The sequence below is a fragment of the Thamnophis elegans genome, chromosome 5 (assembly GCF_009769535.1).
Source record: "Thamnophis elegans isolate rThaEle1 chromosome 5, rThaEle1.pri, whole genome shotgun sequence".
NCBI lineage: Eukaryota > Metazoa > Chordata > Lepidosauria > Squamata > Colubridae > Thamnophis > Thamnophis elegans.
In genome coordinates, this window is record NC_045545.1 from 77215352 (window position 1) to 77236939 (window position 21588).

At 39.8% G+C, this 21588-nt stretch overlaps 1 protein-coding gene across 1 annotated transcript in view; it reads right to left on the reverse strand.

Moving 5' to 3' along the window:
• The window catches only part of PREX1 (phosphatidylinositol-3,4,5-trisphosphate dependent Rac exchange factor 1), a 233455-nt gene that overhangs the window by 32143 nt on the left and 179724 nt on the right, over positions 1–21588 (reverse strand). The window contains exons 17-25 of the mRNA XM_032218666.1: positions 20642–20734; positions 9577–9725; positions 8920–9005; positions 8260–8396; positions 6607–6778; positions 4909–5096; positions 3163–3324; positions 2280–2490; positions 304–568 (exon numbers count right to left, since the gene is read on the reverse strand). Of these exons, the coding sequence (XP_032074557.1) occupies positions 304–568; positions 2280–2490; positions 3163–3324; positions 4909–5096; positions 6607–6778; positions 8260–8396; positions 8920–9005; positions 9577–9725; positions 20642–20734 (1463 nt within the window). The remainder of the gene's footprint in view (positions 1–303; positions 569–2279; positions 2491–3162; positions 3325–4908; positions 5097–6606; positions 6779–8259; positions 8397–8919; positions 9006–9576; positions 9726–20641; positions 20735–21588) is intronic.

The following is a 21588-nucleotide window of genomic DNA, read 5'->3' on the forward strand; positions in this document are numbered from 1 at the left end:
GGTGACAGCATCCCGGAGTCATGTGATTGACATCTTCCATCTTTCCCGCCATCTTCTGACAAGCAAAGTCAAAGGGGGGAGTACAATTCGCTTAACAATCATATGACTTACTTAACAATTGCAGTGATTCTCTTAACAAGCAGGGTAAAAAAAGGTTGTAAAATGGACAGAACTCATTTCACTGCTGCCTTGCTTAGCAATGGAAATTCTGATCCCAGCTGTAGTCCTAAGTTGAGAACTATCTGTACCCCTATAAAACAAACAACAACAACAACAACAACCACATCCCAGTAATCGACTTACTTATGTATCTGAAGGACATATTGCTTCATTTCCTTAACTGCTACATCTAGCTTGTTGAACAGCTGTAAGTAGGAGTCCTGTATCTCCCGATCTTCTTGCTTCAACAGAAAAGCAAGACCTCTATCTTCCTGAGCAGTTCCTCCATTCTCTTGCCCATAGTAACCATCATACTGTCCATCTTCATTTTCTGGAGTCAAACACCTCCATGATGGTGCAGCCATCGTCGTGATGCAATGCTGAGTGTATGAGACGGGATTTAAGGTTCCTGTTAAACATTAAAAAACTGTTCAAGCTTAAACCACTGCTTTTTAAAGATGAGCATTTGAGTTACTTTAATATGCTAAATAAACTGTTTGTCAGGGTTGTCACTGTTTTTTTCCCTCAAAATATGCTAAGCAACAGTGCCTTATTGTTAAACTGGTTGTTTTTAATGCACAATAAAATGGAATAAAATTGAATGTGTTTGGTGGAATTCTTAAATAATTAGCTAAGATTTAAGATTACAGGTGAATGTCGGTACAGACTGTTGGAAATAGACCATTAAAAATACTCTACCCCAAAAGAATATGGGAAGTTCCTTGAGACGCTATTTAGTATATTAATGATGAGAAGTGGAAGAGGTTTTGCATGGAAAAAGCATCCCTGAAAGCATCCCTAAAATACCAAAGGTCTGTTGCTAATCTGAGTCAAATGACTGTCTGGTATACAGCAACTTTCTATATAATTTATGTCAAACCAATTGTGAAATAATAAAGTCAAAGAACAAGATTGATTGCTGGACATAATTTAGAAATAGAGTGATAAAGAGTCCTGTTGTAGCTTTTCTATCTAACCATTGAAGAACCTCTAAGACTCAGTAAAGAAATTACCTGAAATTCATCAAGACCATCAGAATGTTATATGTGGTATGTACGTAGTTGAAATTAATGGAAAGCTAATAGATATATGGAAGCTTATCAGAGCTCCCTTAACACTTAATTAGACCAATGAACTTCCCTTCCCTGGTGCCAGTATTTCAGTAGCTTTTGCATCATCAGGAAATTTCTCAGAAAAATGCATTAGGAAACAGCAATTAAGATTAATGCTATTTAATTGTCTGCTTACAAATTTCAAGCCTGGTGGCCATGAGAAATACGCACAAGGATGGATCTCTTTAATCATTCAGTATCTTTCAAGGTAAGAAGACTATACTTTCTAAATAAAACCACAAGAAAATCTGTTCTGTTCTAGCTATTGTCATGTGTAGGGTATTAACTATGTCCAGGGGTGGGCTTCAAAAATTTTAGCAAGGGGTTCTCTGCCTGATTGCTAGGTGGGTATGGCCTAGTCACCCTCCTGCACCACAGTGGGGGAAGGGGGGGGAAAGTGGGTTCCTACCAGTTCAGCTGAGTAGGTAGTAACTTGGTCAGTTCCCCCCCCCCCGCCTCGAACCATTTCTATCGGCTTGTCTTCTGCTTCTGCGCATACACAGAAACATTTTTTTTTACCTACTGTGCATGCGAAGCGCATCCCTAAGCAAACCGGCAGTAGAAAAAGACAGAACCCACCCCGGAGGGGGGCATTTTTCTCTTCCCCAGGTTCTGGAGGCTTTCCTCAAGCTTCCGTGAGGGTGAAAACGGCCTCCCCAGGTGCCAAAGGAGTTCCAGCATTCCTAAACGTCCGGTAGGCCCATTTTTCACCCTCCTCAAGCTTCCGCACACCCCCTGCATTTACCTGCATCCAAAACGGGCCACGTGGGATTTGGGGATTCTCCAAACCGAACAGAATATTAGCTAGAGGTTCTCCCAAACCCCAGCAGCCCACCCCACCTCCATAGACTGTCTATGGACTTCCTATGACAGTCAAATATTCCGATGTAAACTTCAAAGCCTGTCTGACATTTTAGCAGAACTATCTTTTAATGCAATCTTAATTCCAGTCAATCATTTCACTCCAGGGGAAGATAAGATACTACGACTCTTATTGTTATTAAACACCTTGTTCTGGATCAAGGCCAATAATAGAAGGCTTCCGTCCAATGCGAATGCTGAATGACCTTCCCGTTGAGGTAGTGGTTTTGGGGTATGACACTTCCATGAGGTTAATGTGGCAGTTGGTAGGGCAGAAATCCATGCTGCACAAGGGGTGAAGATCTGTTGTGGCTCGTTTGAAGGATGGGCTCACTTTCATTTTCAATTCATCTGAAAACTAGAGCAAGGAAAAAGAGGTTTAGACCACTATTATGAGCACATTACCTCATAAAATAACATGTACCTGAGATCTTTGTTTCTTCTATAATTACTTCACCCACCAGAGTAATTAAGTTCTGTGGGCAGTTTTCAATAATTAGAAAAATCCAAAAGGGGGGAAATATGTTCACAAGAACTACATAAATCCATGTTACATAAGTAACAATCAAAATACTCAAAAATTCCTGGAGGAGAACATGAATATGAAGAAAAACAGCTGTGACAGAATATTGATCTGCAAATCAATGTTATTGAGAAGATCACTTAAAAGAAAGAAAAAGTAGATGTGTAACTGCAATGTTTTAAAAACATAGCTAAATGTCAATAATCACCCACTGGATGGAGAAAGCAGTTAGGGACTAAACATATCTAATTAACAGGAAATTCGATTTTGCAATTTAATATGTATATGCAAAGGCTGTTCACCGTATGAATTTGGGTGTTCTATAATGAGATGCTACTACGAATTTGCCTGCTCAACAAAATCAATAAAGCCATTGAACATTGAAAATATGTAATTGAATATGTACACACCTACCCTCATAAACCTTGTTGTTAAGGTCCTGAAATCATACTAGTTGAAGTCATCACTGTGCTGTTTGACACATAAGATTGTGCATTATTATCCTACCTCTTGATAACTGTCAATTCTTCTGCTGATGCTTTTTAGATTTGTGTCACAAATGCGCCGGAACTCATATTGTGGCATGGTGGCCATTGCATTGCTGAGAGACATGAGCCTTCTGCAATTCTTCACAAAGTTGCTGTCGTCTGTTGCAAAAGCCTCCAAAATCTAAAGCAGGAAAAATATATAGATTTCCTCAGTTGGGTTATTGTGACACAGGTTGTTAAGCAGAGGTGGGTTGCCAATTTTTTTACTACCGCTTTGGGCACACTTCCAAGTATTTATCAAGTATTTTTGGTACTCTTCTGTTTTAATTTGAGAGTCGGCATGAAATACTGTACATCCAATGTAACTACCAATCCACTAGAAGCTTATTTAGAACAAAAATTCATGGGATTTATTTTCCAAAGAGTGAAATTACATAGAATCGTCACCTAGTTGACTAAATTTTTGTAATTGTGGGTAGTCTATTTTCCACAGTCTAAGAATTTAGTGGGCCAGGTGACGAACTTGAAGCATGTTGACCTGATTAGTCAACAGACTGATGGTTAGCTTAAAAAAATCCTCCACAACATGACAATTAACGCCATACATTCCACATACCACAAATTCTAGTTTACTGTATCAACTCTATAACCTTTTCTAGAAGTTCAGGGAATAGGTCTTAATCAAAGGCTTCCAAAGCTCAGCAAGAGAACCATTATTTTTTCTCAAACTTTGGTCTAGCCGCCGTGATTCCTCCTTTCATACAGTAATTACTAGATATCGTTGCAATGTGTGAGTCTAGCCTCCAAGATCAACTGGAAGCATTGTTGGATACAAGACTTGCAGGAATATATTATAACTATACACACCATCTTTATCTCCTCTGCTTACTTCAATCAAGAGTGAGATGTCAAATGGTAAGGTGAAAAATTGGGCTTTGGCTGTTCATTGAATGCAACTGATTGGATTGCTTCTCCAAGGCTGTTTTCTTCAGCCCACTGCCCTTAATGCATTGATCTTAGTTAATGCAGCTATTAGTCATCCCCTAATTCCAATTTCCTTGATTGCATATCTTCATCAAACAAACCCATTCTTATTAAATTTTAATTTTTCTGTTTGGACAGCTAAAACGTTATCTAAGCCTACTAGTTTTAGATCTATTATTTCAACCTATAAATACAAATTTCAATTTAATGTATTTTTTATGATCGCCTTTCTACTTTATTATTGTGCTTTCCCCTTCACTTTTGATACTTCAGAAATATTTTTATCAATTAATCTCTAATGTCTCTTATAATTTTTTTAAAATGAAGATTAATGTCTTTCTCATGCTACATTGCTAATGCATTTTCAACTGTTTATTAAAACCTCCTAATAATGATCACTGTGTAGTCAGCTGTTATAGTAAAAACATGCAAATCTCAGCTATTGAGACTCCTGCATTTTCAGGCCCCACAGTTTTCAGTTGCAGAAAGCTATATAAATAAAATAGCTGGAATTTATTTTTACCAAGTTAATATACCTTCTACATGGTTATTATCTAACTCTGAGAAGCTCTTATTCCAGAGAGAGAAATCTTAAAAGCTACAACCAAAATATCTGCCATCAACAAAAATATCTATTAGTGAAACCTGCATTTTAATCCATCTTTATTAAAACATATTACTCCTGACTTAAAACTTTATTAATCCTTAATATCCAGACAGGAAAAGGAGAAACCTGAAATCTGAATTGAGAAAATAGAAAATAATGCCCAGTGATGTAAACCTTTGCTGTGAGGATGAAGGACCCCTTCGGTTCAATGATCTTCTCCAGGACAAAACATTTGATTCCAGCAGTGCTGACATATTCGTAAACAACAGCATGTTCTAGATGGACATTGTCCACTGTTAGACTTATAAGATGAGTGTCTTCTCTTATAATTAGAGGAGAGTCAAAAGTCTGAAGGGGCAAGTCTGAAAATCAAAGTTTAATTATTACAATACTATACAGGGATAAGATGACTGTCTGTATAGCCTGTTGACACAATTTGTCCATATTTGTAGAAATTGCATGTACATTGAATAAATGGTGCAGTTTATTTATTTATTGGATATTAATAGTTATACTTCATTTACTTTCTTCATTTATGAGTTTTATAATATACACATATGAACAAATATTAATGGCACTACCATCAGATATCAATGTTACTTGTTGACTTTGACTCCCTTTATATACCACTAAGACTCACATGAAGCTTGGGAAGCACAAAGTGATAAAAGATGTGTAAACATTTTGAACATCTAAAAGTGACAATTTACTTTTCACAGAACTATGGAGCTCAGCAACAATCCGAGCCCAGCTTTCCCAAATGTGCTATTAGGTTTGTCCAATCCAATCACAGCGGTTTTATCATATATAATTTAAAAGTTTTATTTTTTCTCTGCTTCTGTCCCAAATTAAAATATTGCTTCCCAACTATGAAGGGTGACATTGGATTGATCAAATTTATGGTAAACATTTGATTTTATAGTAAATAAGAAAAGTTTCCTCTCAGTGAAGCTGTGCAATTCCTTTCAGAGGGAAGCCACGTAGACAAAATATCAAACAGGGATCAGATGTCTTGAATAAACTTTCCCTTTTTATCTGGCTCATAGTTATAGCCCTTTTCTTGACAACATTCTTGTTACGACTCCCACAGATCAGCTGCAAGTATATCACTTCCAATTTAGGTAACCAGCTAAAAGAGACGGGCCTGAGCTGGCATCTTACGTGGCACACTAAATACGATAATTCTGTTTTTAAAAATACCACAACCACATTGCTCACTATGACAGATGTGGACATGCCAAGACACTATGTAATTAGGCTGGTTTGTGGCTTGGCATTGCAGCTACCAAATCAATTATCCTGCACCATCACTTCCAGTAGATTAGTGATTTTTCTTTAGTGGGCAACTGATCTGCCTGATTTCTTGCTACTGCCTCACATTAGTACAGAAGCAAGAGATTGTTTCACCAGCAAAAGCTAAATATCTCTCCATTGCTTCCAGAACAGGTCCTGAAGTGACTGGAAAGCTTAAAAAAAAAGTTCCTTGCAGACAATTTCAGCACTTGATTACCAAATAACCCACAGGTTTCAGGAACAGTTCAGTTATATATAATTGTGTTTTTCTCCTTGCATCAGTAGTTTTTTTTCTTGTCATAGCACCATTCCCTGAGGTATAATTCAGACATATGAAACTACTTTACATTGAGGCCTACTTTGGTCAGAAAAGCTTAATTTCTCTGGAGTTTAGAAGTTCTCTATTTCTCTTTTCTTTTTTTAGGAGGAGATGGCAATATCTACACCATCTGAATGTAAAGCACACAATATCTGAATGTAAAGGACACAACTCATCATTCAAAAAGAACTACTCCCTTTTGGAAAAAAAAGCTACCTGGATCATTTTCTCTATTAGTATAGAATAGGTTTTCCCCATACCTTCTTCCTGCTGGCTGTCATTAAGTGGATCAAGATCTGAATTTTCTTCAATTGAGAGGTTTCCTTTAAGCATCTCTGAATGATTTCCATTCAGGTATGAGTTTGAAGCTGCCTGAAGAGCTCTCTCCTCTTCAGCATCTTCATGCGTTCTGTAAACCCATTGGTAGAAACCCTTCCAGGAAAGCAGGAATAACAGAGAGTCAGACTGAATAATTCACCAAGCACTGGCTTTAAAGAAGATTTAACATTGCTTACTGTCATCATTGTATACTAACTGACTTGATTTTGTCTTCTTGGAGCTTGGTTGTTTTCTTGCAGAGGTTTCATTGGAAGAGTAGGCAATAGTACACAGGAAAATGGAGTTTCCTAGTTGTTTACAGGTACTTCTCAACTTATGGCTGGCCACTTAGCAACCATTTAAAGTTACGACAAACCTTATGACCTAGTTCCCAAGTTCCAATGGCTGCTCTCCAGATACAAAGTCAAATGACCGCATGTTCAGCAACCAGCCTGCATTTTCAGCCATTTGTAGCATCCCACATTTTTGCCATTTACTTCTGTTTTTTGGCAAAACTGGGCCATAGCAAATCATTGGTTTGCTATCAACTGTGCTTAACAATCACTTAATAACTGCCATAAAAAGGATTGTAAAAGTGGGTCAGTTTTATGGATAATTCTATTTACCACCATCAGCACTTATGGCCATGATGTCCACGCACCATTATAACCATTTGCTGAGAATTACCTGTGTATTGCAATCTTGGTGATGGTAAGGATTTCTCCTATGGTGGTTCTTTGATTAGGATGCTGTTTCTTTTCTTTCTCACTATTTCCTGCTTATCTGAGTATTCACTACCCTGGGCTGTTTGTTTTCTTCTTTTGATTTTACCTTTTCTAAAAAAAAGTTATAGACATGGGATTTACCCTTAAATGTCTGCTGATGACTGAATTACCTGAATGCTTAGCTTTCAGAAACTCCCTTGCACCTTTGGACTTGGATTAGTCTACAATGTTGACAGTCTTTCCAAAATATAAACAACTAGCAAATTCCACTTCCTGGTGCATTGATGATGCTATTTCAAACGAAGCATCTGCAGAAAAACAGCCAAGCTCAAAGGACACAGCGAATCCAAGAGTTTAGCCCTGAGCTACAGTACATGTATTCCCTATATGTTCTACAAATTAAATTGTTAAATGGATACATGATATAAAAAAGATACACAGGTGGATTTATATGATGCCTGCAGAAACTAAATTAAGTCTCCTGCATTTGTATTCAATTTCTCTTGTTCTCTTGCTTCACCTTCCCACAAAACAACCAATATTCTTCATGGCGCCATCTGGAAGAAGAGAATAGCAAACCTCTGAATGTATTGTATCTGTCTCTGTACATTGCCAATCTAGGGCTTTGTTAGCAGGGTTTATCCCAGCAAACTAAAAGGGAAATTATCTGTTGTATCTGTCAGAATATTTGTGTCTGAAAGAAATATATGTATTTTTACTTCTGAACAGCTGAAGAAAGGATATTAAAACATTTATTTAGCAGATTAGTTTCATCACAAAGTATTTTTTCTCTTCTCCCTTCCCAAATCATTGTAAGAAAACACACTTTTAAAAAAACCCATCCCTTCCTTCACACACCTACTTACTCACCAGAAATTCTTGCTGCCTATTCCTATACGATGAAAAGTGATCCAGAACTTCAGTGTAATTTTCACTCATCACGTTATTTCCATTTACTTTCAGGACACATTGGCCTGGGTGAAGCCCCAAAGCTGCTGCTTCTGATCCTTAGAGGGCAGACAGGAGAATCTCAACAGATTTTCTCAATAACAGGATAGATAGATAATGTGTTTACATCTTCTACATATATATAAAAATGGCTGTGTGTATGTTCCAGCATAACTCTGGAACGCCTCAACCAAATTTGGTACACAGATGCCTTACTTTCTGGAGAAAAATACTGTGGAGGTAAGACACCCTTAATACCGCTTGGTGTGTGTGTTCTGTTAAGATAAAGCCTGACGTCCTGTACTGGCTTCTACTGTACAGCCCAGTGGAGTTGCCATGGTAACGGATTCACAGTATTCCACAAGGGGGCTACCTCTGGTAAGGGGGAAAATCCAACATTAGAAATTATGTTTGTTCTGGATATTTTCCCCCTATAAATAAATACCCGGGCAATGCTGGGTTATCGGCTAGTAATATATCAAATACAGTGTAAAATGTTGTGCTTTCCTTGTTCATATTTTTGAGATGACAGCTTATCAACAAGTGATTAGTGTTATCAGAAAACACATATTCTTTCCTTACCTCTCCCCACAGCATGGACATAGGGTGGTGCTTCTCCGCATATCTGGAAACACAACTTGTCATTGAAATCTGGAATTTTGATAATCCTGCCAAAAATTAAGAGAATTACATATAAGACAAAAGTCGTGACTGGCAAAGTATGGATATTAAGTTCTGTTTAAGTTATTCCATGTCACTGAATATCTAGGAATATATTCTACAGGGAATTAAAACTAAATCAATCGATCAATCACAGCTCCTAATATGCTGTTTATTATAAGTGAAACTACCAAAATTAACAGACTATCAAAGGTCAAATGAAAGAATAAAGAAATACTAATTATCAGGAACATGGTATCAGAAAACTCTGTTCTAAAGATGTTGCACTAGGGAATTATTTTATTATTGTTAAATATATGTTTTCCCCAATTCAATTTCAAGCGTATGTTTAAGCTATTAAGTCAGATTCATTGGATAAACCTTGTGTAGTCTCTTTTATGGTTAACAGAAGACTATGAGTCATGCTTTTGGAATCCAGATTTATAGGTTGTTCTCTGAATCAGGGGCACAAGATTATAAATCTATTGTGTCCATATTCACATGTGTTCTCTCTATCTCCCTTGGAATATGCTTCCCATACAAGAATCCTCTCCTGGCTACATTTCTTTAGAATCTTACTCTTTAGATTTGGTGGCCACAAGAAGTCGAAGAGGACGCCGAGAGCAGAAAGACTGGTTTAAGATGGTCTCAACCTCTTGAAATGAACGCAGGAACACAAGATCCTCATTCATGGAATAAATTTTTCGACCAACCTGCAAGCCCGCCATCTGAAATGATGCATAAACATTACAAGCTGTGCCACATTATTAAACATGTGAATGAAAAAGCAGAAGACAGTTAGTGTGTCTTTTCCCCCAAGTTTTGCTTTGGGGAAAGCAAAACTTGAGACATATCAACAGGTAAGCTTATAAAAAAGAATGTTTACCAAATTCTGGTGCAATAAAAGTCTGATTAATGTAAGAAAACACAGGGTATATTCTAAAACATTCTTGATATACCTGGGCAAAGATGAGACAAATAAATAGCTCCCAAGAATAAGAACAGTAGGAACTATGCCTAAAAACATACACTGTGATAACACACTATGTTCCTGGCATATGTTCTGTTATTCTTTTGTCAACTGATTTGCTATGATGCACCTAATTGGAAGATTACCAGGAAATACTGGAGGTTAAGAGTGTGATGACAGAAAATAAAATCCGGAGATTAGCATTGCAAGTATACTTTCATACTATAGCTAAAGAAACCTCAAGGACATATCCGTGAAATCATCAGGATGCAAACTCAACTCAAAGGAGACTTTATCTAGGGAGAAGAAAACTACAAGCATGACAACGGAAAAGATTTCACAATCAAAGCTACATTCTAGGTTTGGTATCAATTATTTTTCTTCAATTTACCAGAATAACTGTTATCTTCTTAGAAATCCTATACATAACTTTCAACAATTTACAAAAGAACCAATGCAAAACCATACCAGTGGTTGGTTGCTTTTACCATCACTCCTGTTTTGGTGATTGTGCATGCATGCCTTCTGTTCATGCTCACACCTGATTCTCTTGCACAATACACCGCCCCTGTGACAACCAGCTGATTGTCGGGGCTCATGCAGGTGCTGCACGCTGTGTGCATGTGCGCAATTTACCTTTTGTCATAAAAACAGATAGAGACCACAGGCAGGCGGATGGGCCAAAAGAGCCACTGTACCGGTTTGCTCTCAGCTCCTCTAGGCCACTACCGGTTCTACTGAACCAGCCCAAACCGGCAGCAATCTACTTCTGAACCATACATTTAGTAAATAAGCTACGATGCTTATTAAGTGTACAATAAATTTAGCCACAAACTGGAATTTCAAAAAGTGGCAACAAATTTAAAATGATACAATTAATTGAAATAGTTACTGTATTCCCTGTTTCAATTCCTAATAATCAGGTATAGTTAGCTGGATGTTGGCTTTCTATGTTAGCTTTTGCATGGTCATAGATCAAACAGCTGTTAGATGCTATTAAATTAAGTTTCAGACAGCTGGTTGTCAAATGTTTCCTCAAAACCGAGAAGTAAACATGTTTGGGGGAAAACGCCTTGGTTTGTTTCTTCATCTTGACTATCTGTGACTGTATTTAGTATGAAACACGCACAGATGAAATATACAAATAAATTCCATCAAACTTGACTTACTCAATCATTTACAGAGCTAACAATTTTCCAGAATTGAAAGCATCTATTGACAAGGCAACACGAACCCAAAAATTCTGTAGAAGCCTGAAAAGGTACAAAGGTCTTCAGCTTCCAGAAAAAGAGGTTTCTAGATTATTTGAGAAGAATTAGGAGTGATCCAGTTTTGGATTGGGACATTTTTCCCCTCCCCATAAATTTAGTAACTGAGTTCTTGTGGGCTCACCTAATTAGAGTATAAGGATAGTCATAATGTTGCCTATGTTATTGTAAATATTGAATCATTACTAAAAATTATAAATTATTTTGACCATGCTAAAGAATTTTATAAATGACATTACTACTAATTGTTATTGATGATACTAGTGCATGAAATGTGACTCAGAACAGAATCTGCTGCAGCTTATGTTATATTTCTATCTGCATTTTATTGGTATTGTACTGTAATGTACTGTACTGTACTATATAGGAATTGCCACAAAGAAGAGGGAGTCAAGCTATTCTCCAAAGCACCTAAAGACAACACAAGAAGCAATGGATGGAAACTAATCAAGGGGAGAAGCACCCTAGAACTAAGGAGAAATTTCCTGACAGTAAGAAAAATGTGTCAGTGGAATGACTTGACTCCAGAAATTGTGGTTGCTCCAACACTGGAAGTTTTTAAGACGATGTTGGATAACCGTTTGTCTCAAATGGTATTGGATTTCCTGCCAGAGCAGGGGGTTGGACTAGAAAACCTCCAAAGTCCCTTCCTACTACGTTATTTTGTTCTGTTCTGTTCTATATTCATATACTAGCCAGTTTCGTATAGTGGTTAAGGAGATTGTGAGTTCTAGTCCTGTCTTAAGTATCAAAGCCTAAGTCAAAGTGACTTTGGGCCAGTCAATCTCTCTTAAATAAATGTTTTTTTAGTTTTTAGTTTTAAAGTTTATTTATAGGCCGCCCTTTTCCCTGGGGGGACTCAGGGCGGCTTACAACTCATAGGGAAGGGAATACAAACAGTGACACATAAGAACAATACATAATTAAAATAGAACACAACATTCATACCATTCGGGTGGGGGTGAGTTACAACTTTAACCCCAGGCCTGACGGGATAGCCAGATCTTAAGGGCTTTGCGGAAGGTCTGGAGGGTGGTGAGGGTACGAATCTCCACGGGGAGATCGTTCCAAAGGGTCGGAGCTACTACCGAGAAGGCTCTCCTCCGCGTAGTTGCCAGTCTGCACTGACTGGCAGATGGAACTCGGAGGAGGCCTAATCTATGTGATCTAATTGGTCGCGAGGAGGTAATTGGCAGAAGGCGGTCTCTCAAGTATCCAGATCCACTACCATGGAGGGCTTTATGGGTGGTAAGCAGCACCCATAGAAAAGACTGCTCTTTTTCAACACACCAAGCTAATGAATTAAAGAGGGATTTTTGGATTGAACCTCTCATAGGAGTTTAGATTAGAAGAAAATCTGCCTACTGTAGTTTACAGGTAGTCCATTTGTTTAATGAATATTTGAAGGTGCAAAGGTACCAGAAAAAATGACATCCCCATGGTCACATGATCAAATTTTAGGAGCTTGGCAGCTAGCATGTGTTTGACAGTTGCAGTGTCCCAGTCATGTGATCACCATCTGTGACCTTTCCAACGAGCTTCTAACAAGCAAAGCCAGTGGGAGGAGATGGATTTGCCTAATGACAGGTTAAGTCACTTAATAATTGCAGTGATTCAGTTCGTTGTGGAAGCACAGTAAAAGTCAGCTATAGAGGCAGCATGGCTCACCCATGTTGAATAAGTAGGTGTGTGTGTGTGTTTGTGGGTGGGTAGGTGGATAGATAGATAGACAGATAGACAGATAGATAGATAGATAGATAGATAGATAGATAGATGGGTGGGTGGGTGGGTGGGTGGGAGGGAGGGAGGGAGGGAGGGAGGGAGATAGATAGATAGATAGATAGATAGATAGATAGATAGATAGATAGATAGATAGATAGATAGATAGATAGCAAAAGGATCCACTTATAATTCTGATAATATTAAGTGGCAACAATATGCAGAAATTCAGAAAATCAGAATGAATACTTTTTCAGAGAAATGTAGATGTCGGTTGTTTTCCAAAATGTTCTGAGTTGAAAAGTGAATTGTTGTCTTGTTTTCCTTTTTTAGATATTACTAAGAACCCCAACTAATTTGGGCATTTATTAATGTTGCACATAAATTAATGAAATAACTACTGACTACCCCAAGACCAATGCCAATTTATTATTTGTGTAGGAAAGCACATTGGACTAGCATACACATAAACAGAAAGAGCAATAAATTTGCATGGATTCTTTTCTTAAAGATCTACAAAAAAAGGTTATAGGGAAAACTGTCACTTTTGAAATCTTATTGGACGAATATTCATCCTTATGACATACGTAATATTTTGTGTGACTTTTCCTCTATAAATAAGAATTATGTTTATTACTAAAAGGTGTCCCTTTCTACAAGAATCATATGCTTACATCTTATTTAATTTATCAGAAAATTGCTTCAATTAAGTTCAGAGCAGTATGAATTCTATGTGGAGTATGTTTTAAAATGTAATATTTGATACCAACAATGATCAAGGTTTTCTAAAGAATTTTGGATTTTTTTAGTGGGAAAAAAATACATTCCTAAAATTTTTCTCAGGTTATTCTCAGTACCTGGCTCATGGTTACCATAACCACAGTTATGCAAAACAATCAAAACTAGAGAATATAATATGCAATTATACAACCACCTATATTTTCTGTAACTTTTACTGGACTTCAAATATGTTTTCTGAAATGCATGAGGTACAAAAGATTATATAAATGAGTCTATATCTTATTTCTCTTATTATTCATATAGTGTCAATAAACACTATTTAATATGGCATTTTACAATCCCATAAATATCACCAAGATTTTACAAGCCTATAAATATCACCAAGATTGTATAGCTCCCAGTCTTCAACCTGGAGAGCATCAAGCCACCAGAGGTTTTAACCAATGATTTTTACCTACTTAGCTAGTTCTTTTGCTTGATGCTTTGCAATCAAAACACAATTAAAGAATTGAATAAAATATTATTGTCACAAGATTTCAAGTCCTGGAAACAGAGCCAATGGTTCATAGCAAAAATTTAAGGAAAGAAAGCAAATATATTTTTAGAATGTTTTTTAAACCTTTTTTAAAAACACACTTGCCAAATTGTGTGCAACTATAGCCTTTTCTGTTTCCAACAAAACCCTTTTTAATAGGTGACTGTCCTATGAAACTAAAATAATGATTGGTCAGCCAATAGTTCAACTATTAAAATACTCTCTAAGCAGATACCATCAATCATGACAAAATAGATAATCAAGCACAATCTTCTCCAGCCAAATGACCTCTGGATGAAGTACATCTCCCATTATTCCCACTCAACGTGGCCAATGTCTAGAGATAGGAACTGTAGTTCAGTCTTTCTACAGGATAATAGGTTGTAGTTGTAATTGTGCGGACAAGCACAATCATTTTACACAAACTGCTTGGGAGGCAGAATGCTGCCCTTGGGAAACCAAACAGGTCTGGAAATGCTTAGCAAATAAAAAGATAACCATCCAGCAATTCCTTCCTTCTACATGAGAATATTTCATCTCAACACCTAATCATCTCCTTCAACCAGTGACTTTTTAGTGAGACCAATGGGAGCAACAGCCAAGTAACCTTTGCAAGGAGAGGATCTACCTAGGGTTTAGTTCAGCATTTGAAATGATTGGTTTTAAAAAAAATATATTTCAAGATAGTCGAACAAATAATTTAGGTTTCATAGCAAAGGTCACATTTCCCCAAGCTCATGGTCTCCAGGTGTTGGCAGGTAGTTTTTTTAAACTTATTATAGAATTGGAATATAGCATCTAGTTCTGGTCACAATACAAAAAAGATGTTGAGACTCTAAAAAAGAAGTGCAGAGAAGAGCAACAAAGATGATTAGTGGTCTGGGGGCTAAAACATATGATGAACGGTTGCAGAAACTGGGTATGTCTAGTGAGTCTAACCAAGAAAAGGACTAGGGGTGACATGATATCAGTCTTCCAATATTTGAGAGGATGCCACAGAACAGGGGGACAACCTAGTCTCCAAAGCACTTGATGGCAAGGCAAGAATTAAACTTATGGAAACTAAGCAAAAAGAGAAAGTTCCTGAGAGTAAGAACAGTTAATCAGTGAAGCAGGTTGCCTCCAGTAGTTGTGGGTGCTCCACAGTGGTGGGTTTCAAAAATTTTTAGAACCTATTATGTAGGTGTGGCCTATTTTGTGGGTGTGGCTTGGCAGTCATGTGACCGAGTGGGAGTGGCCAACTTGTAAAATGTGGTGAAAATCATTTAATAATGCTCTTATTTAGCAACCAAAATTTTGGGCTAAATTACCCTACCTGAACCGGGAGGCTCTCACAACAGTCACTCGTGCCCTTGTGACCTCCAGGCTGGAATACTGCAACGTGCTCTACATGGGGCTGCCCTTGAGGAGCATGCGGCGACTTCAGCTAGTCCAGAATGCGGCCGCGTGAGCGATCGTGGGTGCACCTCAGTACACCCACATAACACCTATCCTCCGCGAGTTGCGCTGGCTACCTGTCGATCTCCGGGTGCGCTTCAAGGTGCTACTTACCACCCATAAAGCCCTTCATGGTAGTGGATCTGGATACTTGAGAGACCGCCTCCTGCCAATTACCTCCTCGCGACCAATTAGATCACATAGATTAGGCCTCCTCCGAGTTCCATCTGCCAGTCAGTGTCGACTGGCAACTACGCGGAGGAGAGCCTTCTCTGTAGTAGCTCCGACCCTTTGGAACGATCTCCCCGTGGAGATTCGTACCCTCACCACCCTCCAGACCTTCCGCACAGCCCTTAAAATCTGGCTATCCCGTCAGGCCTGGGGTTAAAGAATGTAACTCACCCCCACCCGAATGGTATGAATGGTGTGCTCTATTTTTAATCATGTATCGCTCTTATGTGTTATTGTTTGTTATTGTTTGTATCCCCCCCTCCCCATGAGTTGTGAGCCGCCCTGAGTCCCCCCAGGGAAAAGGGCAGCCTATAAATAAAATTCAAATTCCAAATTCCAAATTATGATCATAAGTTCTCTTTCTTTTTCTTCTTTCCTTCCATTCTTTCTTTCTTGTGTCTCTCTCCCTCTTTCTTTCTTCTTTCCTTCTTTTCTCTTCCTTCCTTCTTTCCTTCGTTCCTTCCTTTGTTCTTTCTTTCCTGTCTCTATCTTCCCCACTTACTTTCTCTTTCTTTCTTTCTCTCTCTTTCTCTCTTTCTGTCTTTTTTCTCTTTCTCCCTCTTCCTTCCTTTTATTCTCTCTTACTCTTTCTCTTTCTTTCTCTCCCCCCCCCTCACACACATACCTTCCAGTTGGTGAAAATTTCTGTTTTGCCAGCTGGGAAACTGGCAAAGAAGACTTGTTCTCCCTGCTGCCTGCAGCTCTCAGAGGAAGGAGGCAGGGAAGCGAGCCCCGGGCTTCATCTCTGCCTCCTTCCTCGAGAGTTGGCTTCGGGGATGGCCAGCCTCTCCTGTCACTGCGCCCTTCACTCGCATTTCATCCGGAGACTCTGCGAGTGGGGCACCTTCCATTTCACCTCCCGAGAGAAGCAAACAGCCACAACTTGAGGTTCCCGAGGAGGACACTGGACACTGTGGGTGGAGGTGGCGCCCGCCGCTGATCCTTCTGCTGCTCCCAGTAATGCAGGCTTCTTGAAGAGCATTAAGTTGCAGGCGCAGTGGCGCACCGATTCCAGCAGCTGTGTTTTCCCTTGAAATTTGCTGTCCCGGCAAACCAAAGGGGACATTCTCCCAGCGGCACCTCAGGGGCTCCCATCCTTAGCCGGGAGGGAGTAGGGATAGCTGGATGCAGTTTGGCGCATCCCAGCTCCACTCAGATCATCGAGGGGCCCCGTGCGCCTGCTCATATGGCCTGCGTGCTTCCAGCGGAAATGGGAAGCGTGAAGATCTTATTGTAGTAGCGTGGGGGAGGCTGGAGCAGAAGGTTAAATAAACAAATTTGGCTTTGCTTCCTTGCGCAGCAAGAGAGAAAGTTGCCTGAGACGCTGCTGGGAGACTGTCCCCTTCGGGTTGCAGGAACAGCAGGTTTCAAGGCAAAAACCAGCGGCGTCTCAGGCAACTTTCTCTCTTGCCGCACAAGGAAGCTGGGTTTTGCCTTGAAACTTGCTGTTTCAGCAACCTGAAAGGGACATTCTCCCAGCGACATCTCAGGCAACTTTCTCTCTTGCCGCACAAGGTAGCTGGGTTTTGCCTTGAAACTTGCTGTTCCAGCAACCCGAAGGGGACAGTGCGTGCCCTTGGGCTTGTGCAGAGCCGAATCCTCACCTCCTGTTCTTTAGCTGCTGCACAAGCCCACGTGCCATGCGCTGCCCTCTTTTCTCTTGACAACTGCCTGGTTAAAAAGAAGAACGAGGCTCCGCTGGTCCGGAGCCCATCTGCAGGAGGAGGGGTCCTCCTCGCATTCCTCATCTTCCCGGATGGACTGTGGACCAGCGGAGCCTCGTTCTTCTTTTTAACCAGGGGGCTGTCAAGAAGGAAGAGGGCAGTGCATGCTATGTGGACTTGTGCAGCAGCCAAAAAACAGGAGGCGAAGATTCAGCTCTGCATAAGCCCACGGGCATGTGATGTCCTCTTTTCTCTGACAGCCGTCTGGTTTGCTGAATCCGGCGCAACGGCAGGACTCTTGTCTTCACTGGCAGCCGCTTCTTGCCATCGCCGCTGAGTCGGAAAGAAGCCAGTCTTTTGAAAGAACCTCCCCCTCCAGAGAGCCCATGTCGGGAGACAAAAGAGGGTGGGCTGGTTTGAATGCGGATGAGTGGGAGGCTTGGGGCCAGCACCTCCTTCGCTAATTCAGGCAGGCAAAGAAAGGAAGGAGGCTTGTGATAAAGCCCTCCTGCCTCCAAGGGCGAAGGGGAGCACCTTTGCCCTTGACTATTGCATGCCTCCTTTCTCCACCCACCTGAACTAGCAAAGAAGGCAGGCCACTAAACTACTCGCTCGCCCGCATTCAAACCAGCCTGCCTCCTCTCTTTTGGCTCTCTGGAGGGGGACGGAAGATCTCTTCCAAGACCTGCTTCCCTTACCTCGCGGCGCAGTTCCGGGACAAGTTCTGGCAATGGGGGGGGGGCTTTCTCGCATGCCTTTGGAGAAAGAAAGAAGGCATGCGAGAAAGCCCTCCCCGCACTGCCCAAATGTTTGAATGAAGGAGGCTGCAAACTCCTTTGCCCTCGGCTATGCGATCTCCTTTCATTCTCTGCTGCCCAAACGAGTGAATGAGGCAGATGGAGAATGAAAGGAGATTGCGTCGGGCAGGGGGAGCGAGCCAAGTGTTCAACCGGTTCTAAACGGCATGGTAGATTTGTGGAACCTGTTCTATCGAACTAGTTAGAACCAGCAGGAACCCACCCCTGTTGCTCCATCACTGGTGGTTTTTAAGAAGAGATTGGGCAGCAATTCGTCCGGAATGGTATAGGGTCTCCTGCGTGAGCTTGGATTAGAAGACCTCCATGGTTCTATCCAACTCTGTAATCTGTATTTTGCATATAGACCAGGGGTGTCAAACTCACATCGTCAGGTGACATATTGGGACCTTTTTTCCCTTCTCTAAACCAAGCATAGGTGTGGCCAGCATGTGGCTCATCTGGCCTGTGGTCCTCGAGTTTCACAGCCCTGATATAGACATAACATCTGAATCCTTCTTTGGATTATAGGCAGCCCAGGATCCTCTTTAGTTTACTGAGCAATTTGAGGATATGAAATAAACAAATATACAGCTAGACCAGAGTTACACTGCACAAGTTCACTTACGGTGTAATAGTGCTGGTATCAAAGAGGGCTTATTTTTTCCACCTTCTCTGTCTCCTCACTGAACATCTCACATACACACACATCTCAAGGTCTTATTTGCTGAGACATTCAACATATGCTGACACTTAAATTTCATTCCATACGTTTGTTTCCCACCATTTCAATGAAAATCCAGCAGGTGTCAGCACTTTGCTGATATTTTCTGAACTTCAAAAGATAAGCAAATCTGGCCTGGCTATTCAATAGGAGATCATTAGGCAATCTTAGATTTGGGAGACTAGACTGAAAAGTTGAAGGAACTGGAAAAAGGCAATAGCCAACTAGTTCCCCATTGTTAAGTAACTACATAAACATGTCCATATAATCATCAAAGTTGAATTTGATTCAAGGGAGCCTTTCTTATCTCAATATGATCTGCTGTGCAACTATATTCTCAATTATCAGTGTTTTGATCATCAGAAAATGATTATTACTACCATATATAGTATTTTAATTTCCAGCTGACACACTTTTTTCCCCTTAAGAGCCCTATAAGCATTTCAGGGAAAGCTGGTGATCAGGATCTCTTGCAGCATTTTATTTTTAATTTCAAAGCAATCAGAAAGGCTATTAATTTAATGAGGAAATAGCTCTGTAGGTGGGTTGTGGAATTAACCCTTTCATTTCACTCTCATTTCCTGATCTTAATCCTTTCCCCTAAGATATTAATCGCTCTGCTGCAGAGAAAAAAGGCAAACCACTTCCAATGATTGAAGATTGAAACACAGATTCATAGCAAATAGATTCACATTTGCAAAAGGGTACATTATTCTGCCTTTTGGTACTGTCGATGGGGTTTTGAAGTATTTGATGAAACTCAAATACTTTGGCCACTTAATGAAAAGGAAGGACTCACTGGAGAAGAGCCTAATGCTGGGAAAGATTGAGGGCAAACGGAGAAGGGGACAACAGAGGATGAGGTGGCTGGATGGCAGTAGGAACTGCCCCCCGCGGAGATTCGGACCCTCACCTCCCTTCAGGCTTTCCGTATAGCCGTTAAAACCTGGCTTTTCCGGCAGGCCTGGGGTTGTTCCCTTCCCCACTCAAATTGTGTGACTGTTGATTGTTTTGAAATTTTTCTCTGTATTTTGTCTGTTTGTGTTACCTTGTGTGGACTACCCCCCCCCCCGGGTTTGTTAGCCGCCCTGAGTCCCTCAGGGAATAGGGCGGCATATAAATGCAATAAACCTTTAAACCTTTTAGGTGTGAGCTTAAATGGACTCCAGAGGATGGTAGAGGACAAGAAGGCCTGGAGAAATGTTGTCCATGGGATCGCGATTGGTCAGATATGACTTTGCAACTAACAACAACAAAAACATTATTTTTGGCTTTTACTGTATTTATCACTTCAATCAACTTTCATAACTGGATGCCTTTCAGATATGAAGGCTTAGTGTTTGGGAAATGAATAGAATTTTAGCCCCAACATACCTGGAGAGCAGTTTACTGAATTTTTCTGCAAAAATGCTAGATCCGAGGGTGAAAAACCTTTCAGTACCCCAAAGCAATTTAATGAATCAGGGATTGTAGAAGGTGCTATGTGTTTTACCATTTCTTAAAAACATGAAACTCTGAAGTTTTATTTAGGAGGAAATAGTTACAAATCAGAAGTGCTTACCTCTGCATGTGAACCTCGGTGAACAGACTTTACCACAATGGCTTTATTCTTTTCTTCTATGTCAAATCCATAGTCATCCTCTTCTGGAAGAACCTTAGAACAACATTAAAAAATAAAATCTTTAACACACAAGGGTTCTTTTTTTTGCCAAATAATAATAATAATCTATTTGGCTCCAAATAGTTTTGCTATTCCAATTCTTTCTTCCAAACTTCAACATCAACTAAAAACAAAATATTGTTCATTTCTTTCCATTACTTTCCATTACAAAATCAGTAAACTAAAAACTTACAGAGGAGAATCTTCTTCTTCTTTAGCCTTTAATGATACAGTTTTACTTATTTTTTTCCTGAATGATGGAGATCTTTTTACTGAAGTGATTATTTGTTAAGAAAAGCTGCATCCGTACTTGTAGAAATGCAGGGTTTCAATTGCTTCTTGTTTCAGCTCAGTATGTACAACTGATGCTTTCAAGACAGTGACTGGCATACAGATCAGATAAAAGATAAAAAGTCTGAGAGCTAAACTAATAGTAGGTATGATAATTTCATGTTTGTACTGTGTCTTAATCATATTAAGGATTAGGATGGTTCTTAATCCAAATTATATTAAAAAACATCACTTCCTGCAAAAGCCTTTTTTTTTTAGCTAAAATCTTTGAATGAAGGCTTGTTCTTCCCTGGTGATTAATTACAGGTATCCTGACTTAACAACCATTTGTTACCAACTGTTTAAAATTATAATGATACTGAACAAATGGTAGTTTCTAGCTGTTACGTTGTATAGCAGGGGTGTCAAACTGGCAGCACATGCAGGCCAGGCTCACTCCAGCTCTGCGAAGGGGAAAAACATTGCCAAACGTCATGTGACAGCAACGTGATGCCACGAGTTGGACACCCATGTTCTAGAGTCAATTGGATCTAATGAGGAAACTCATTAACTTGGTT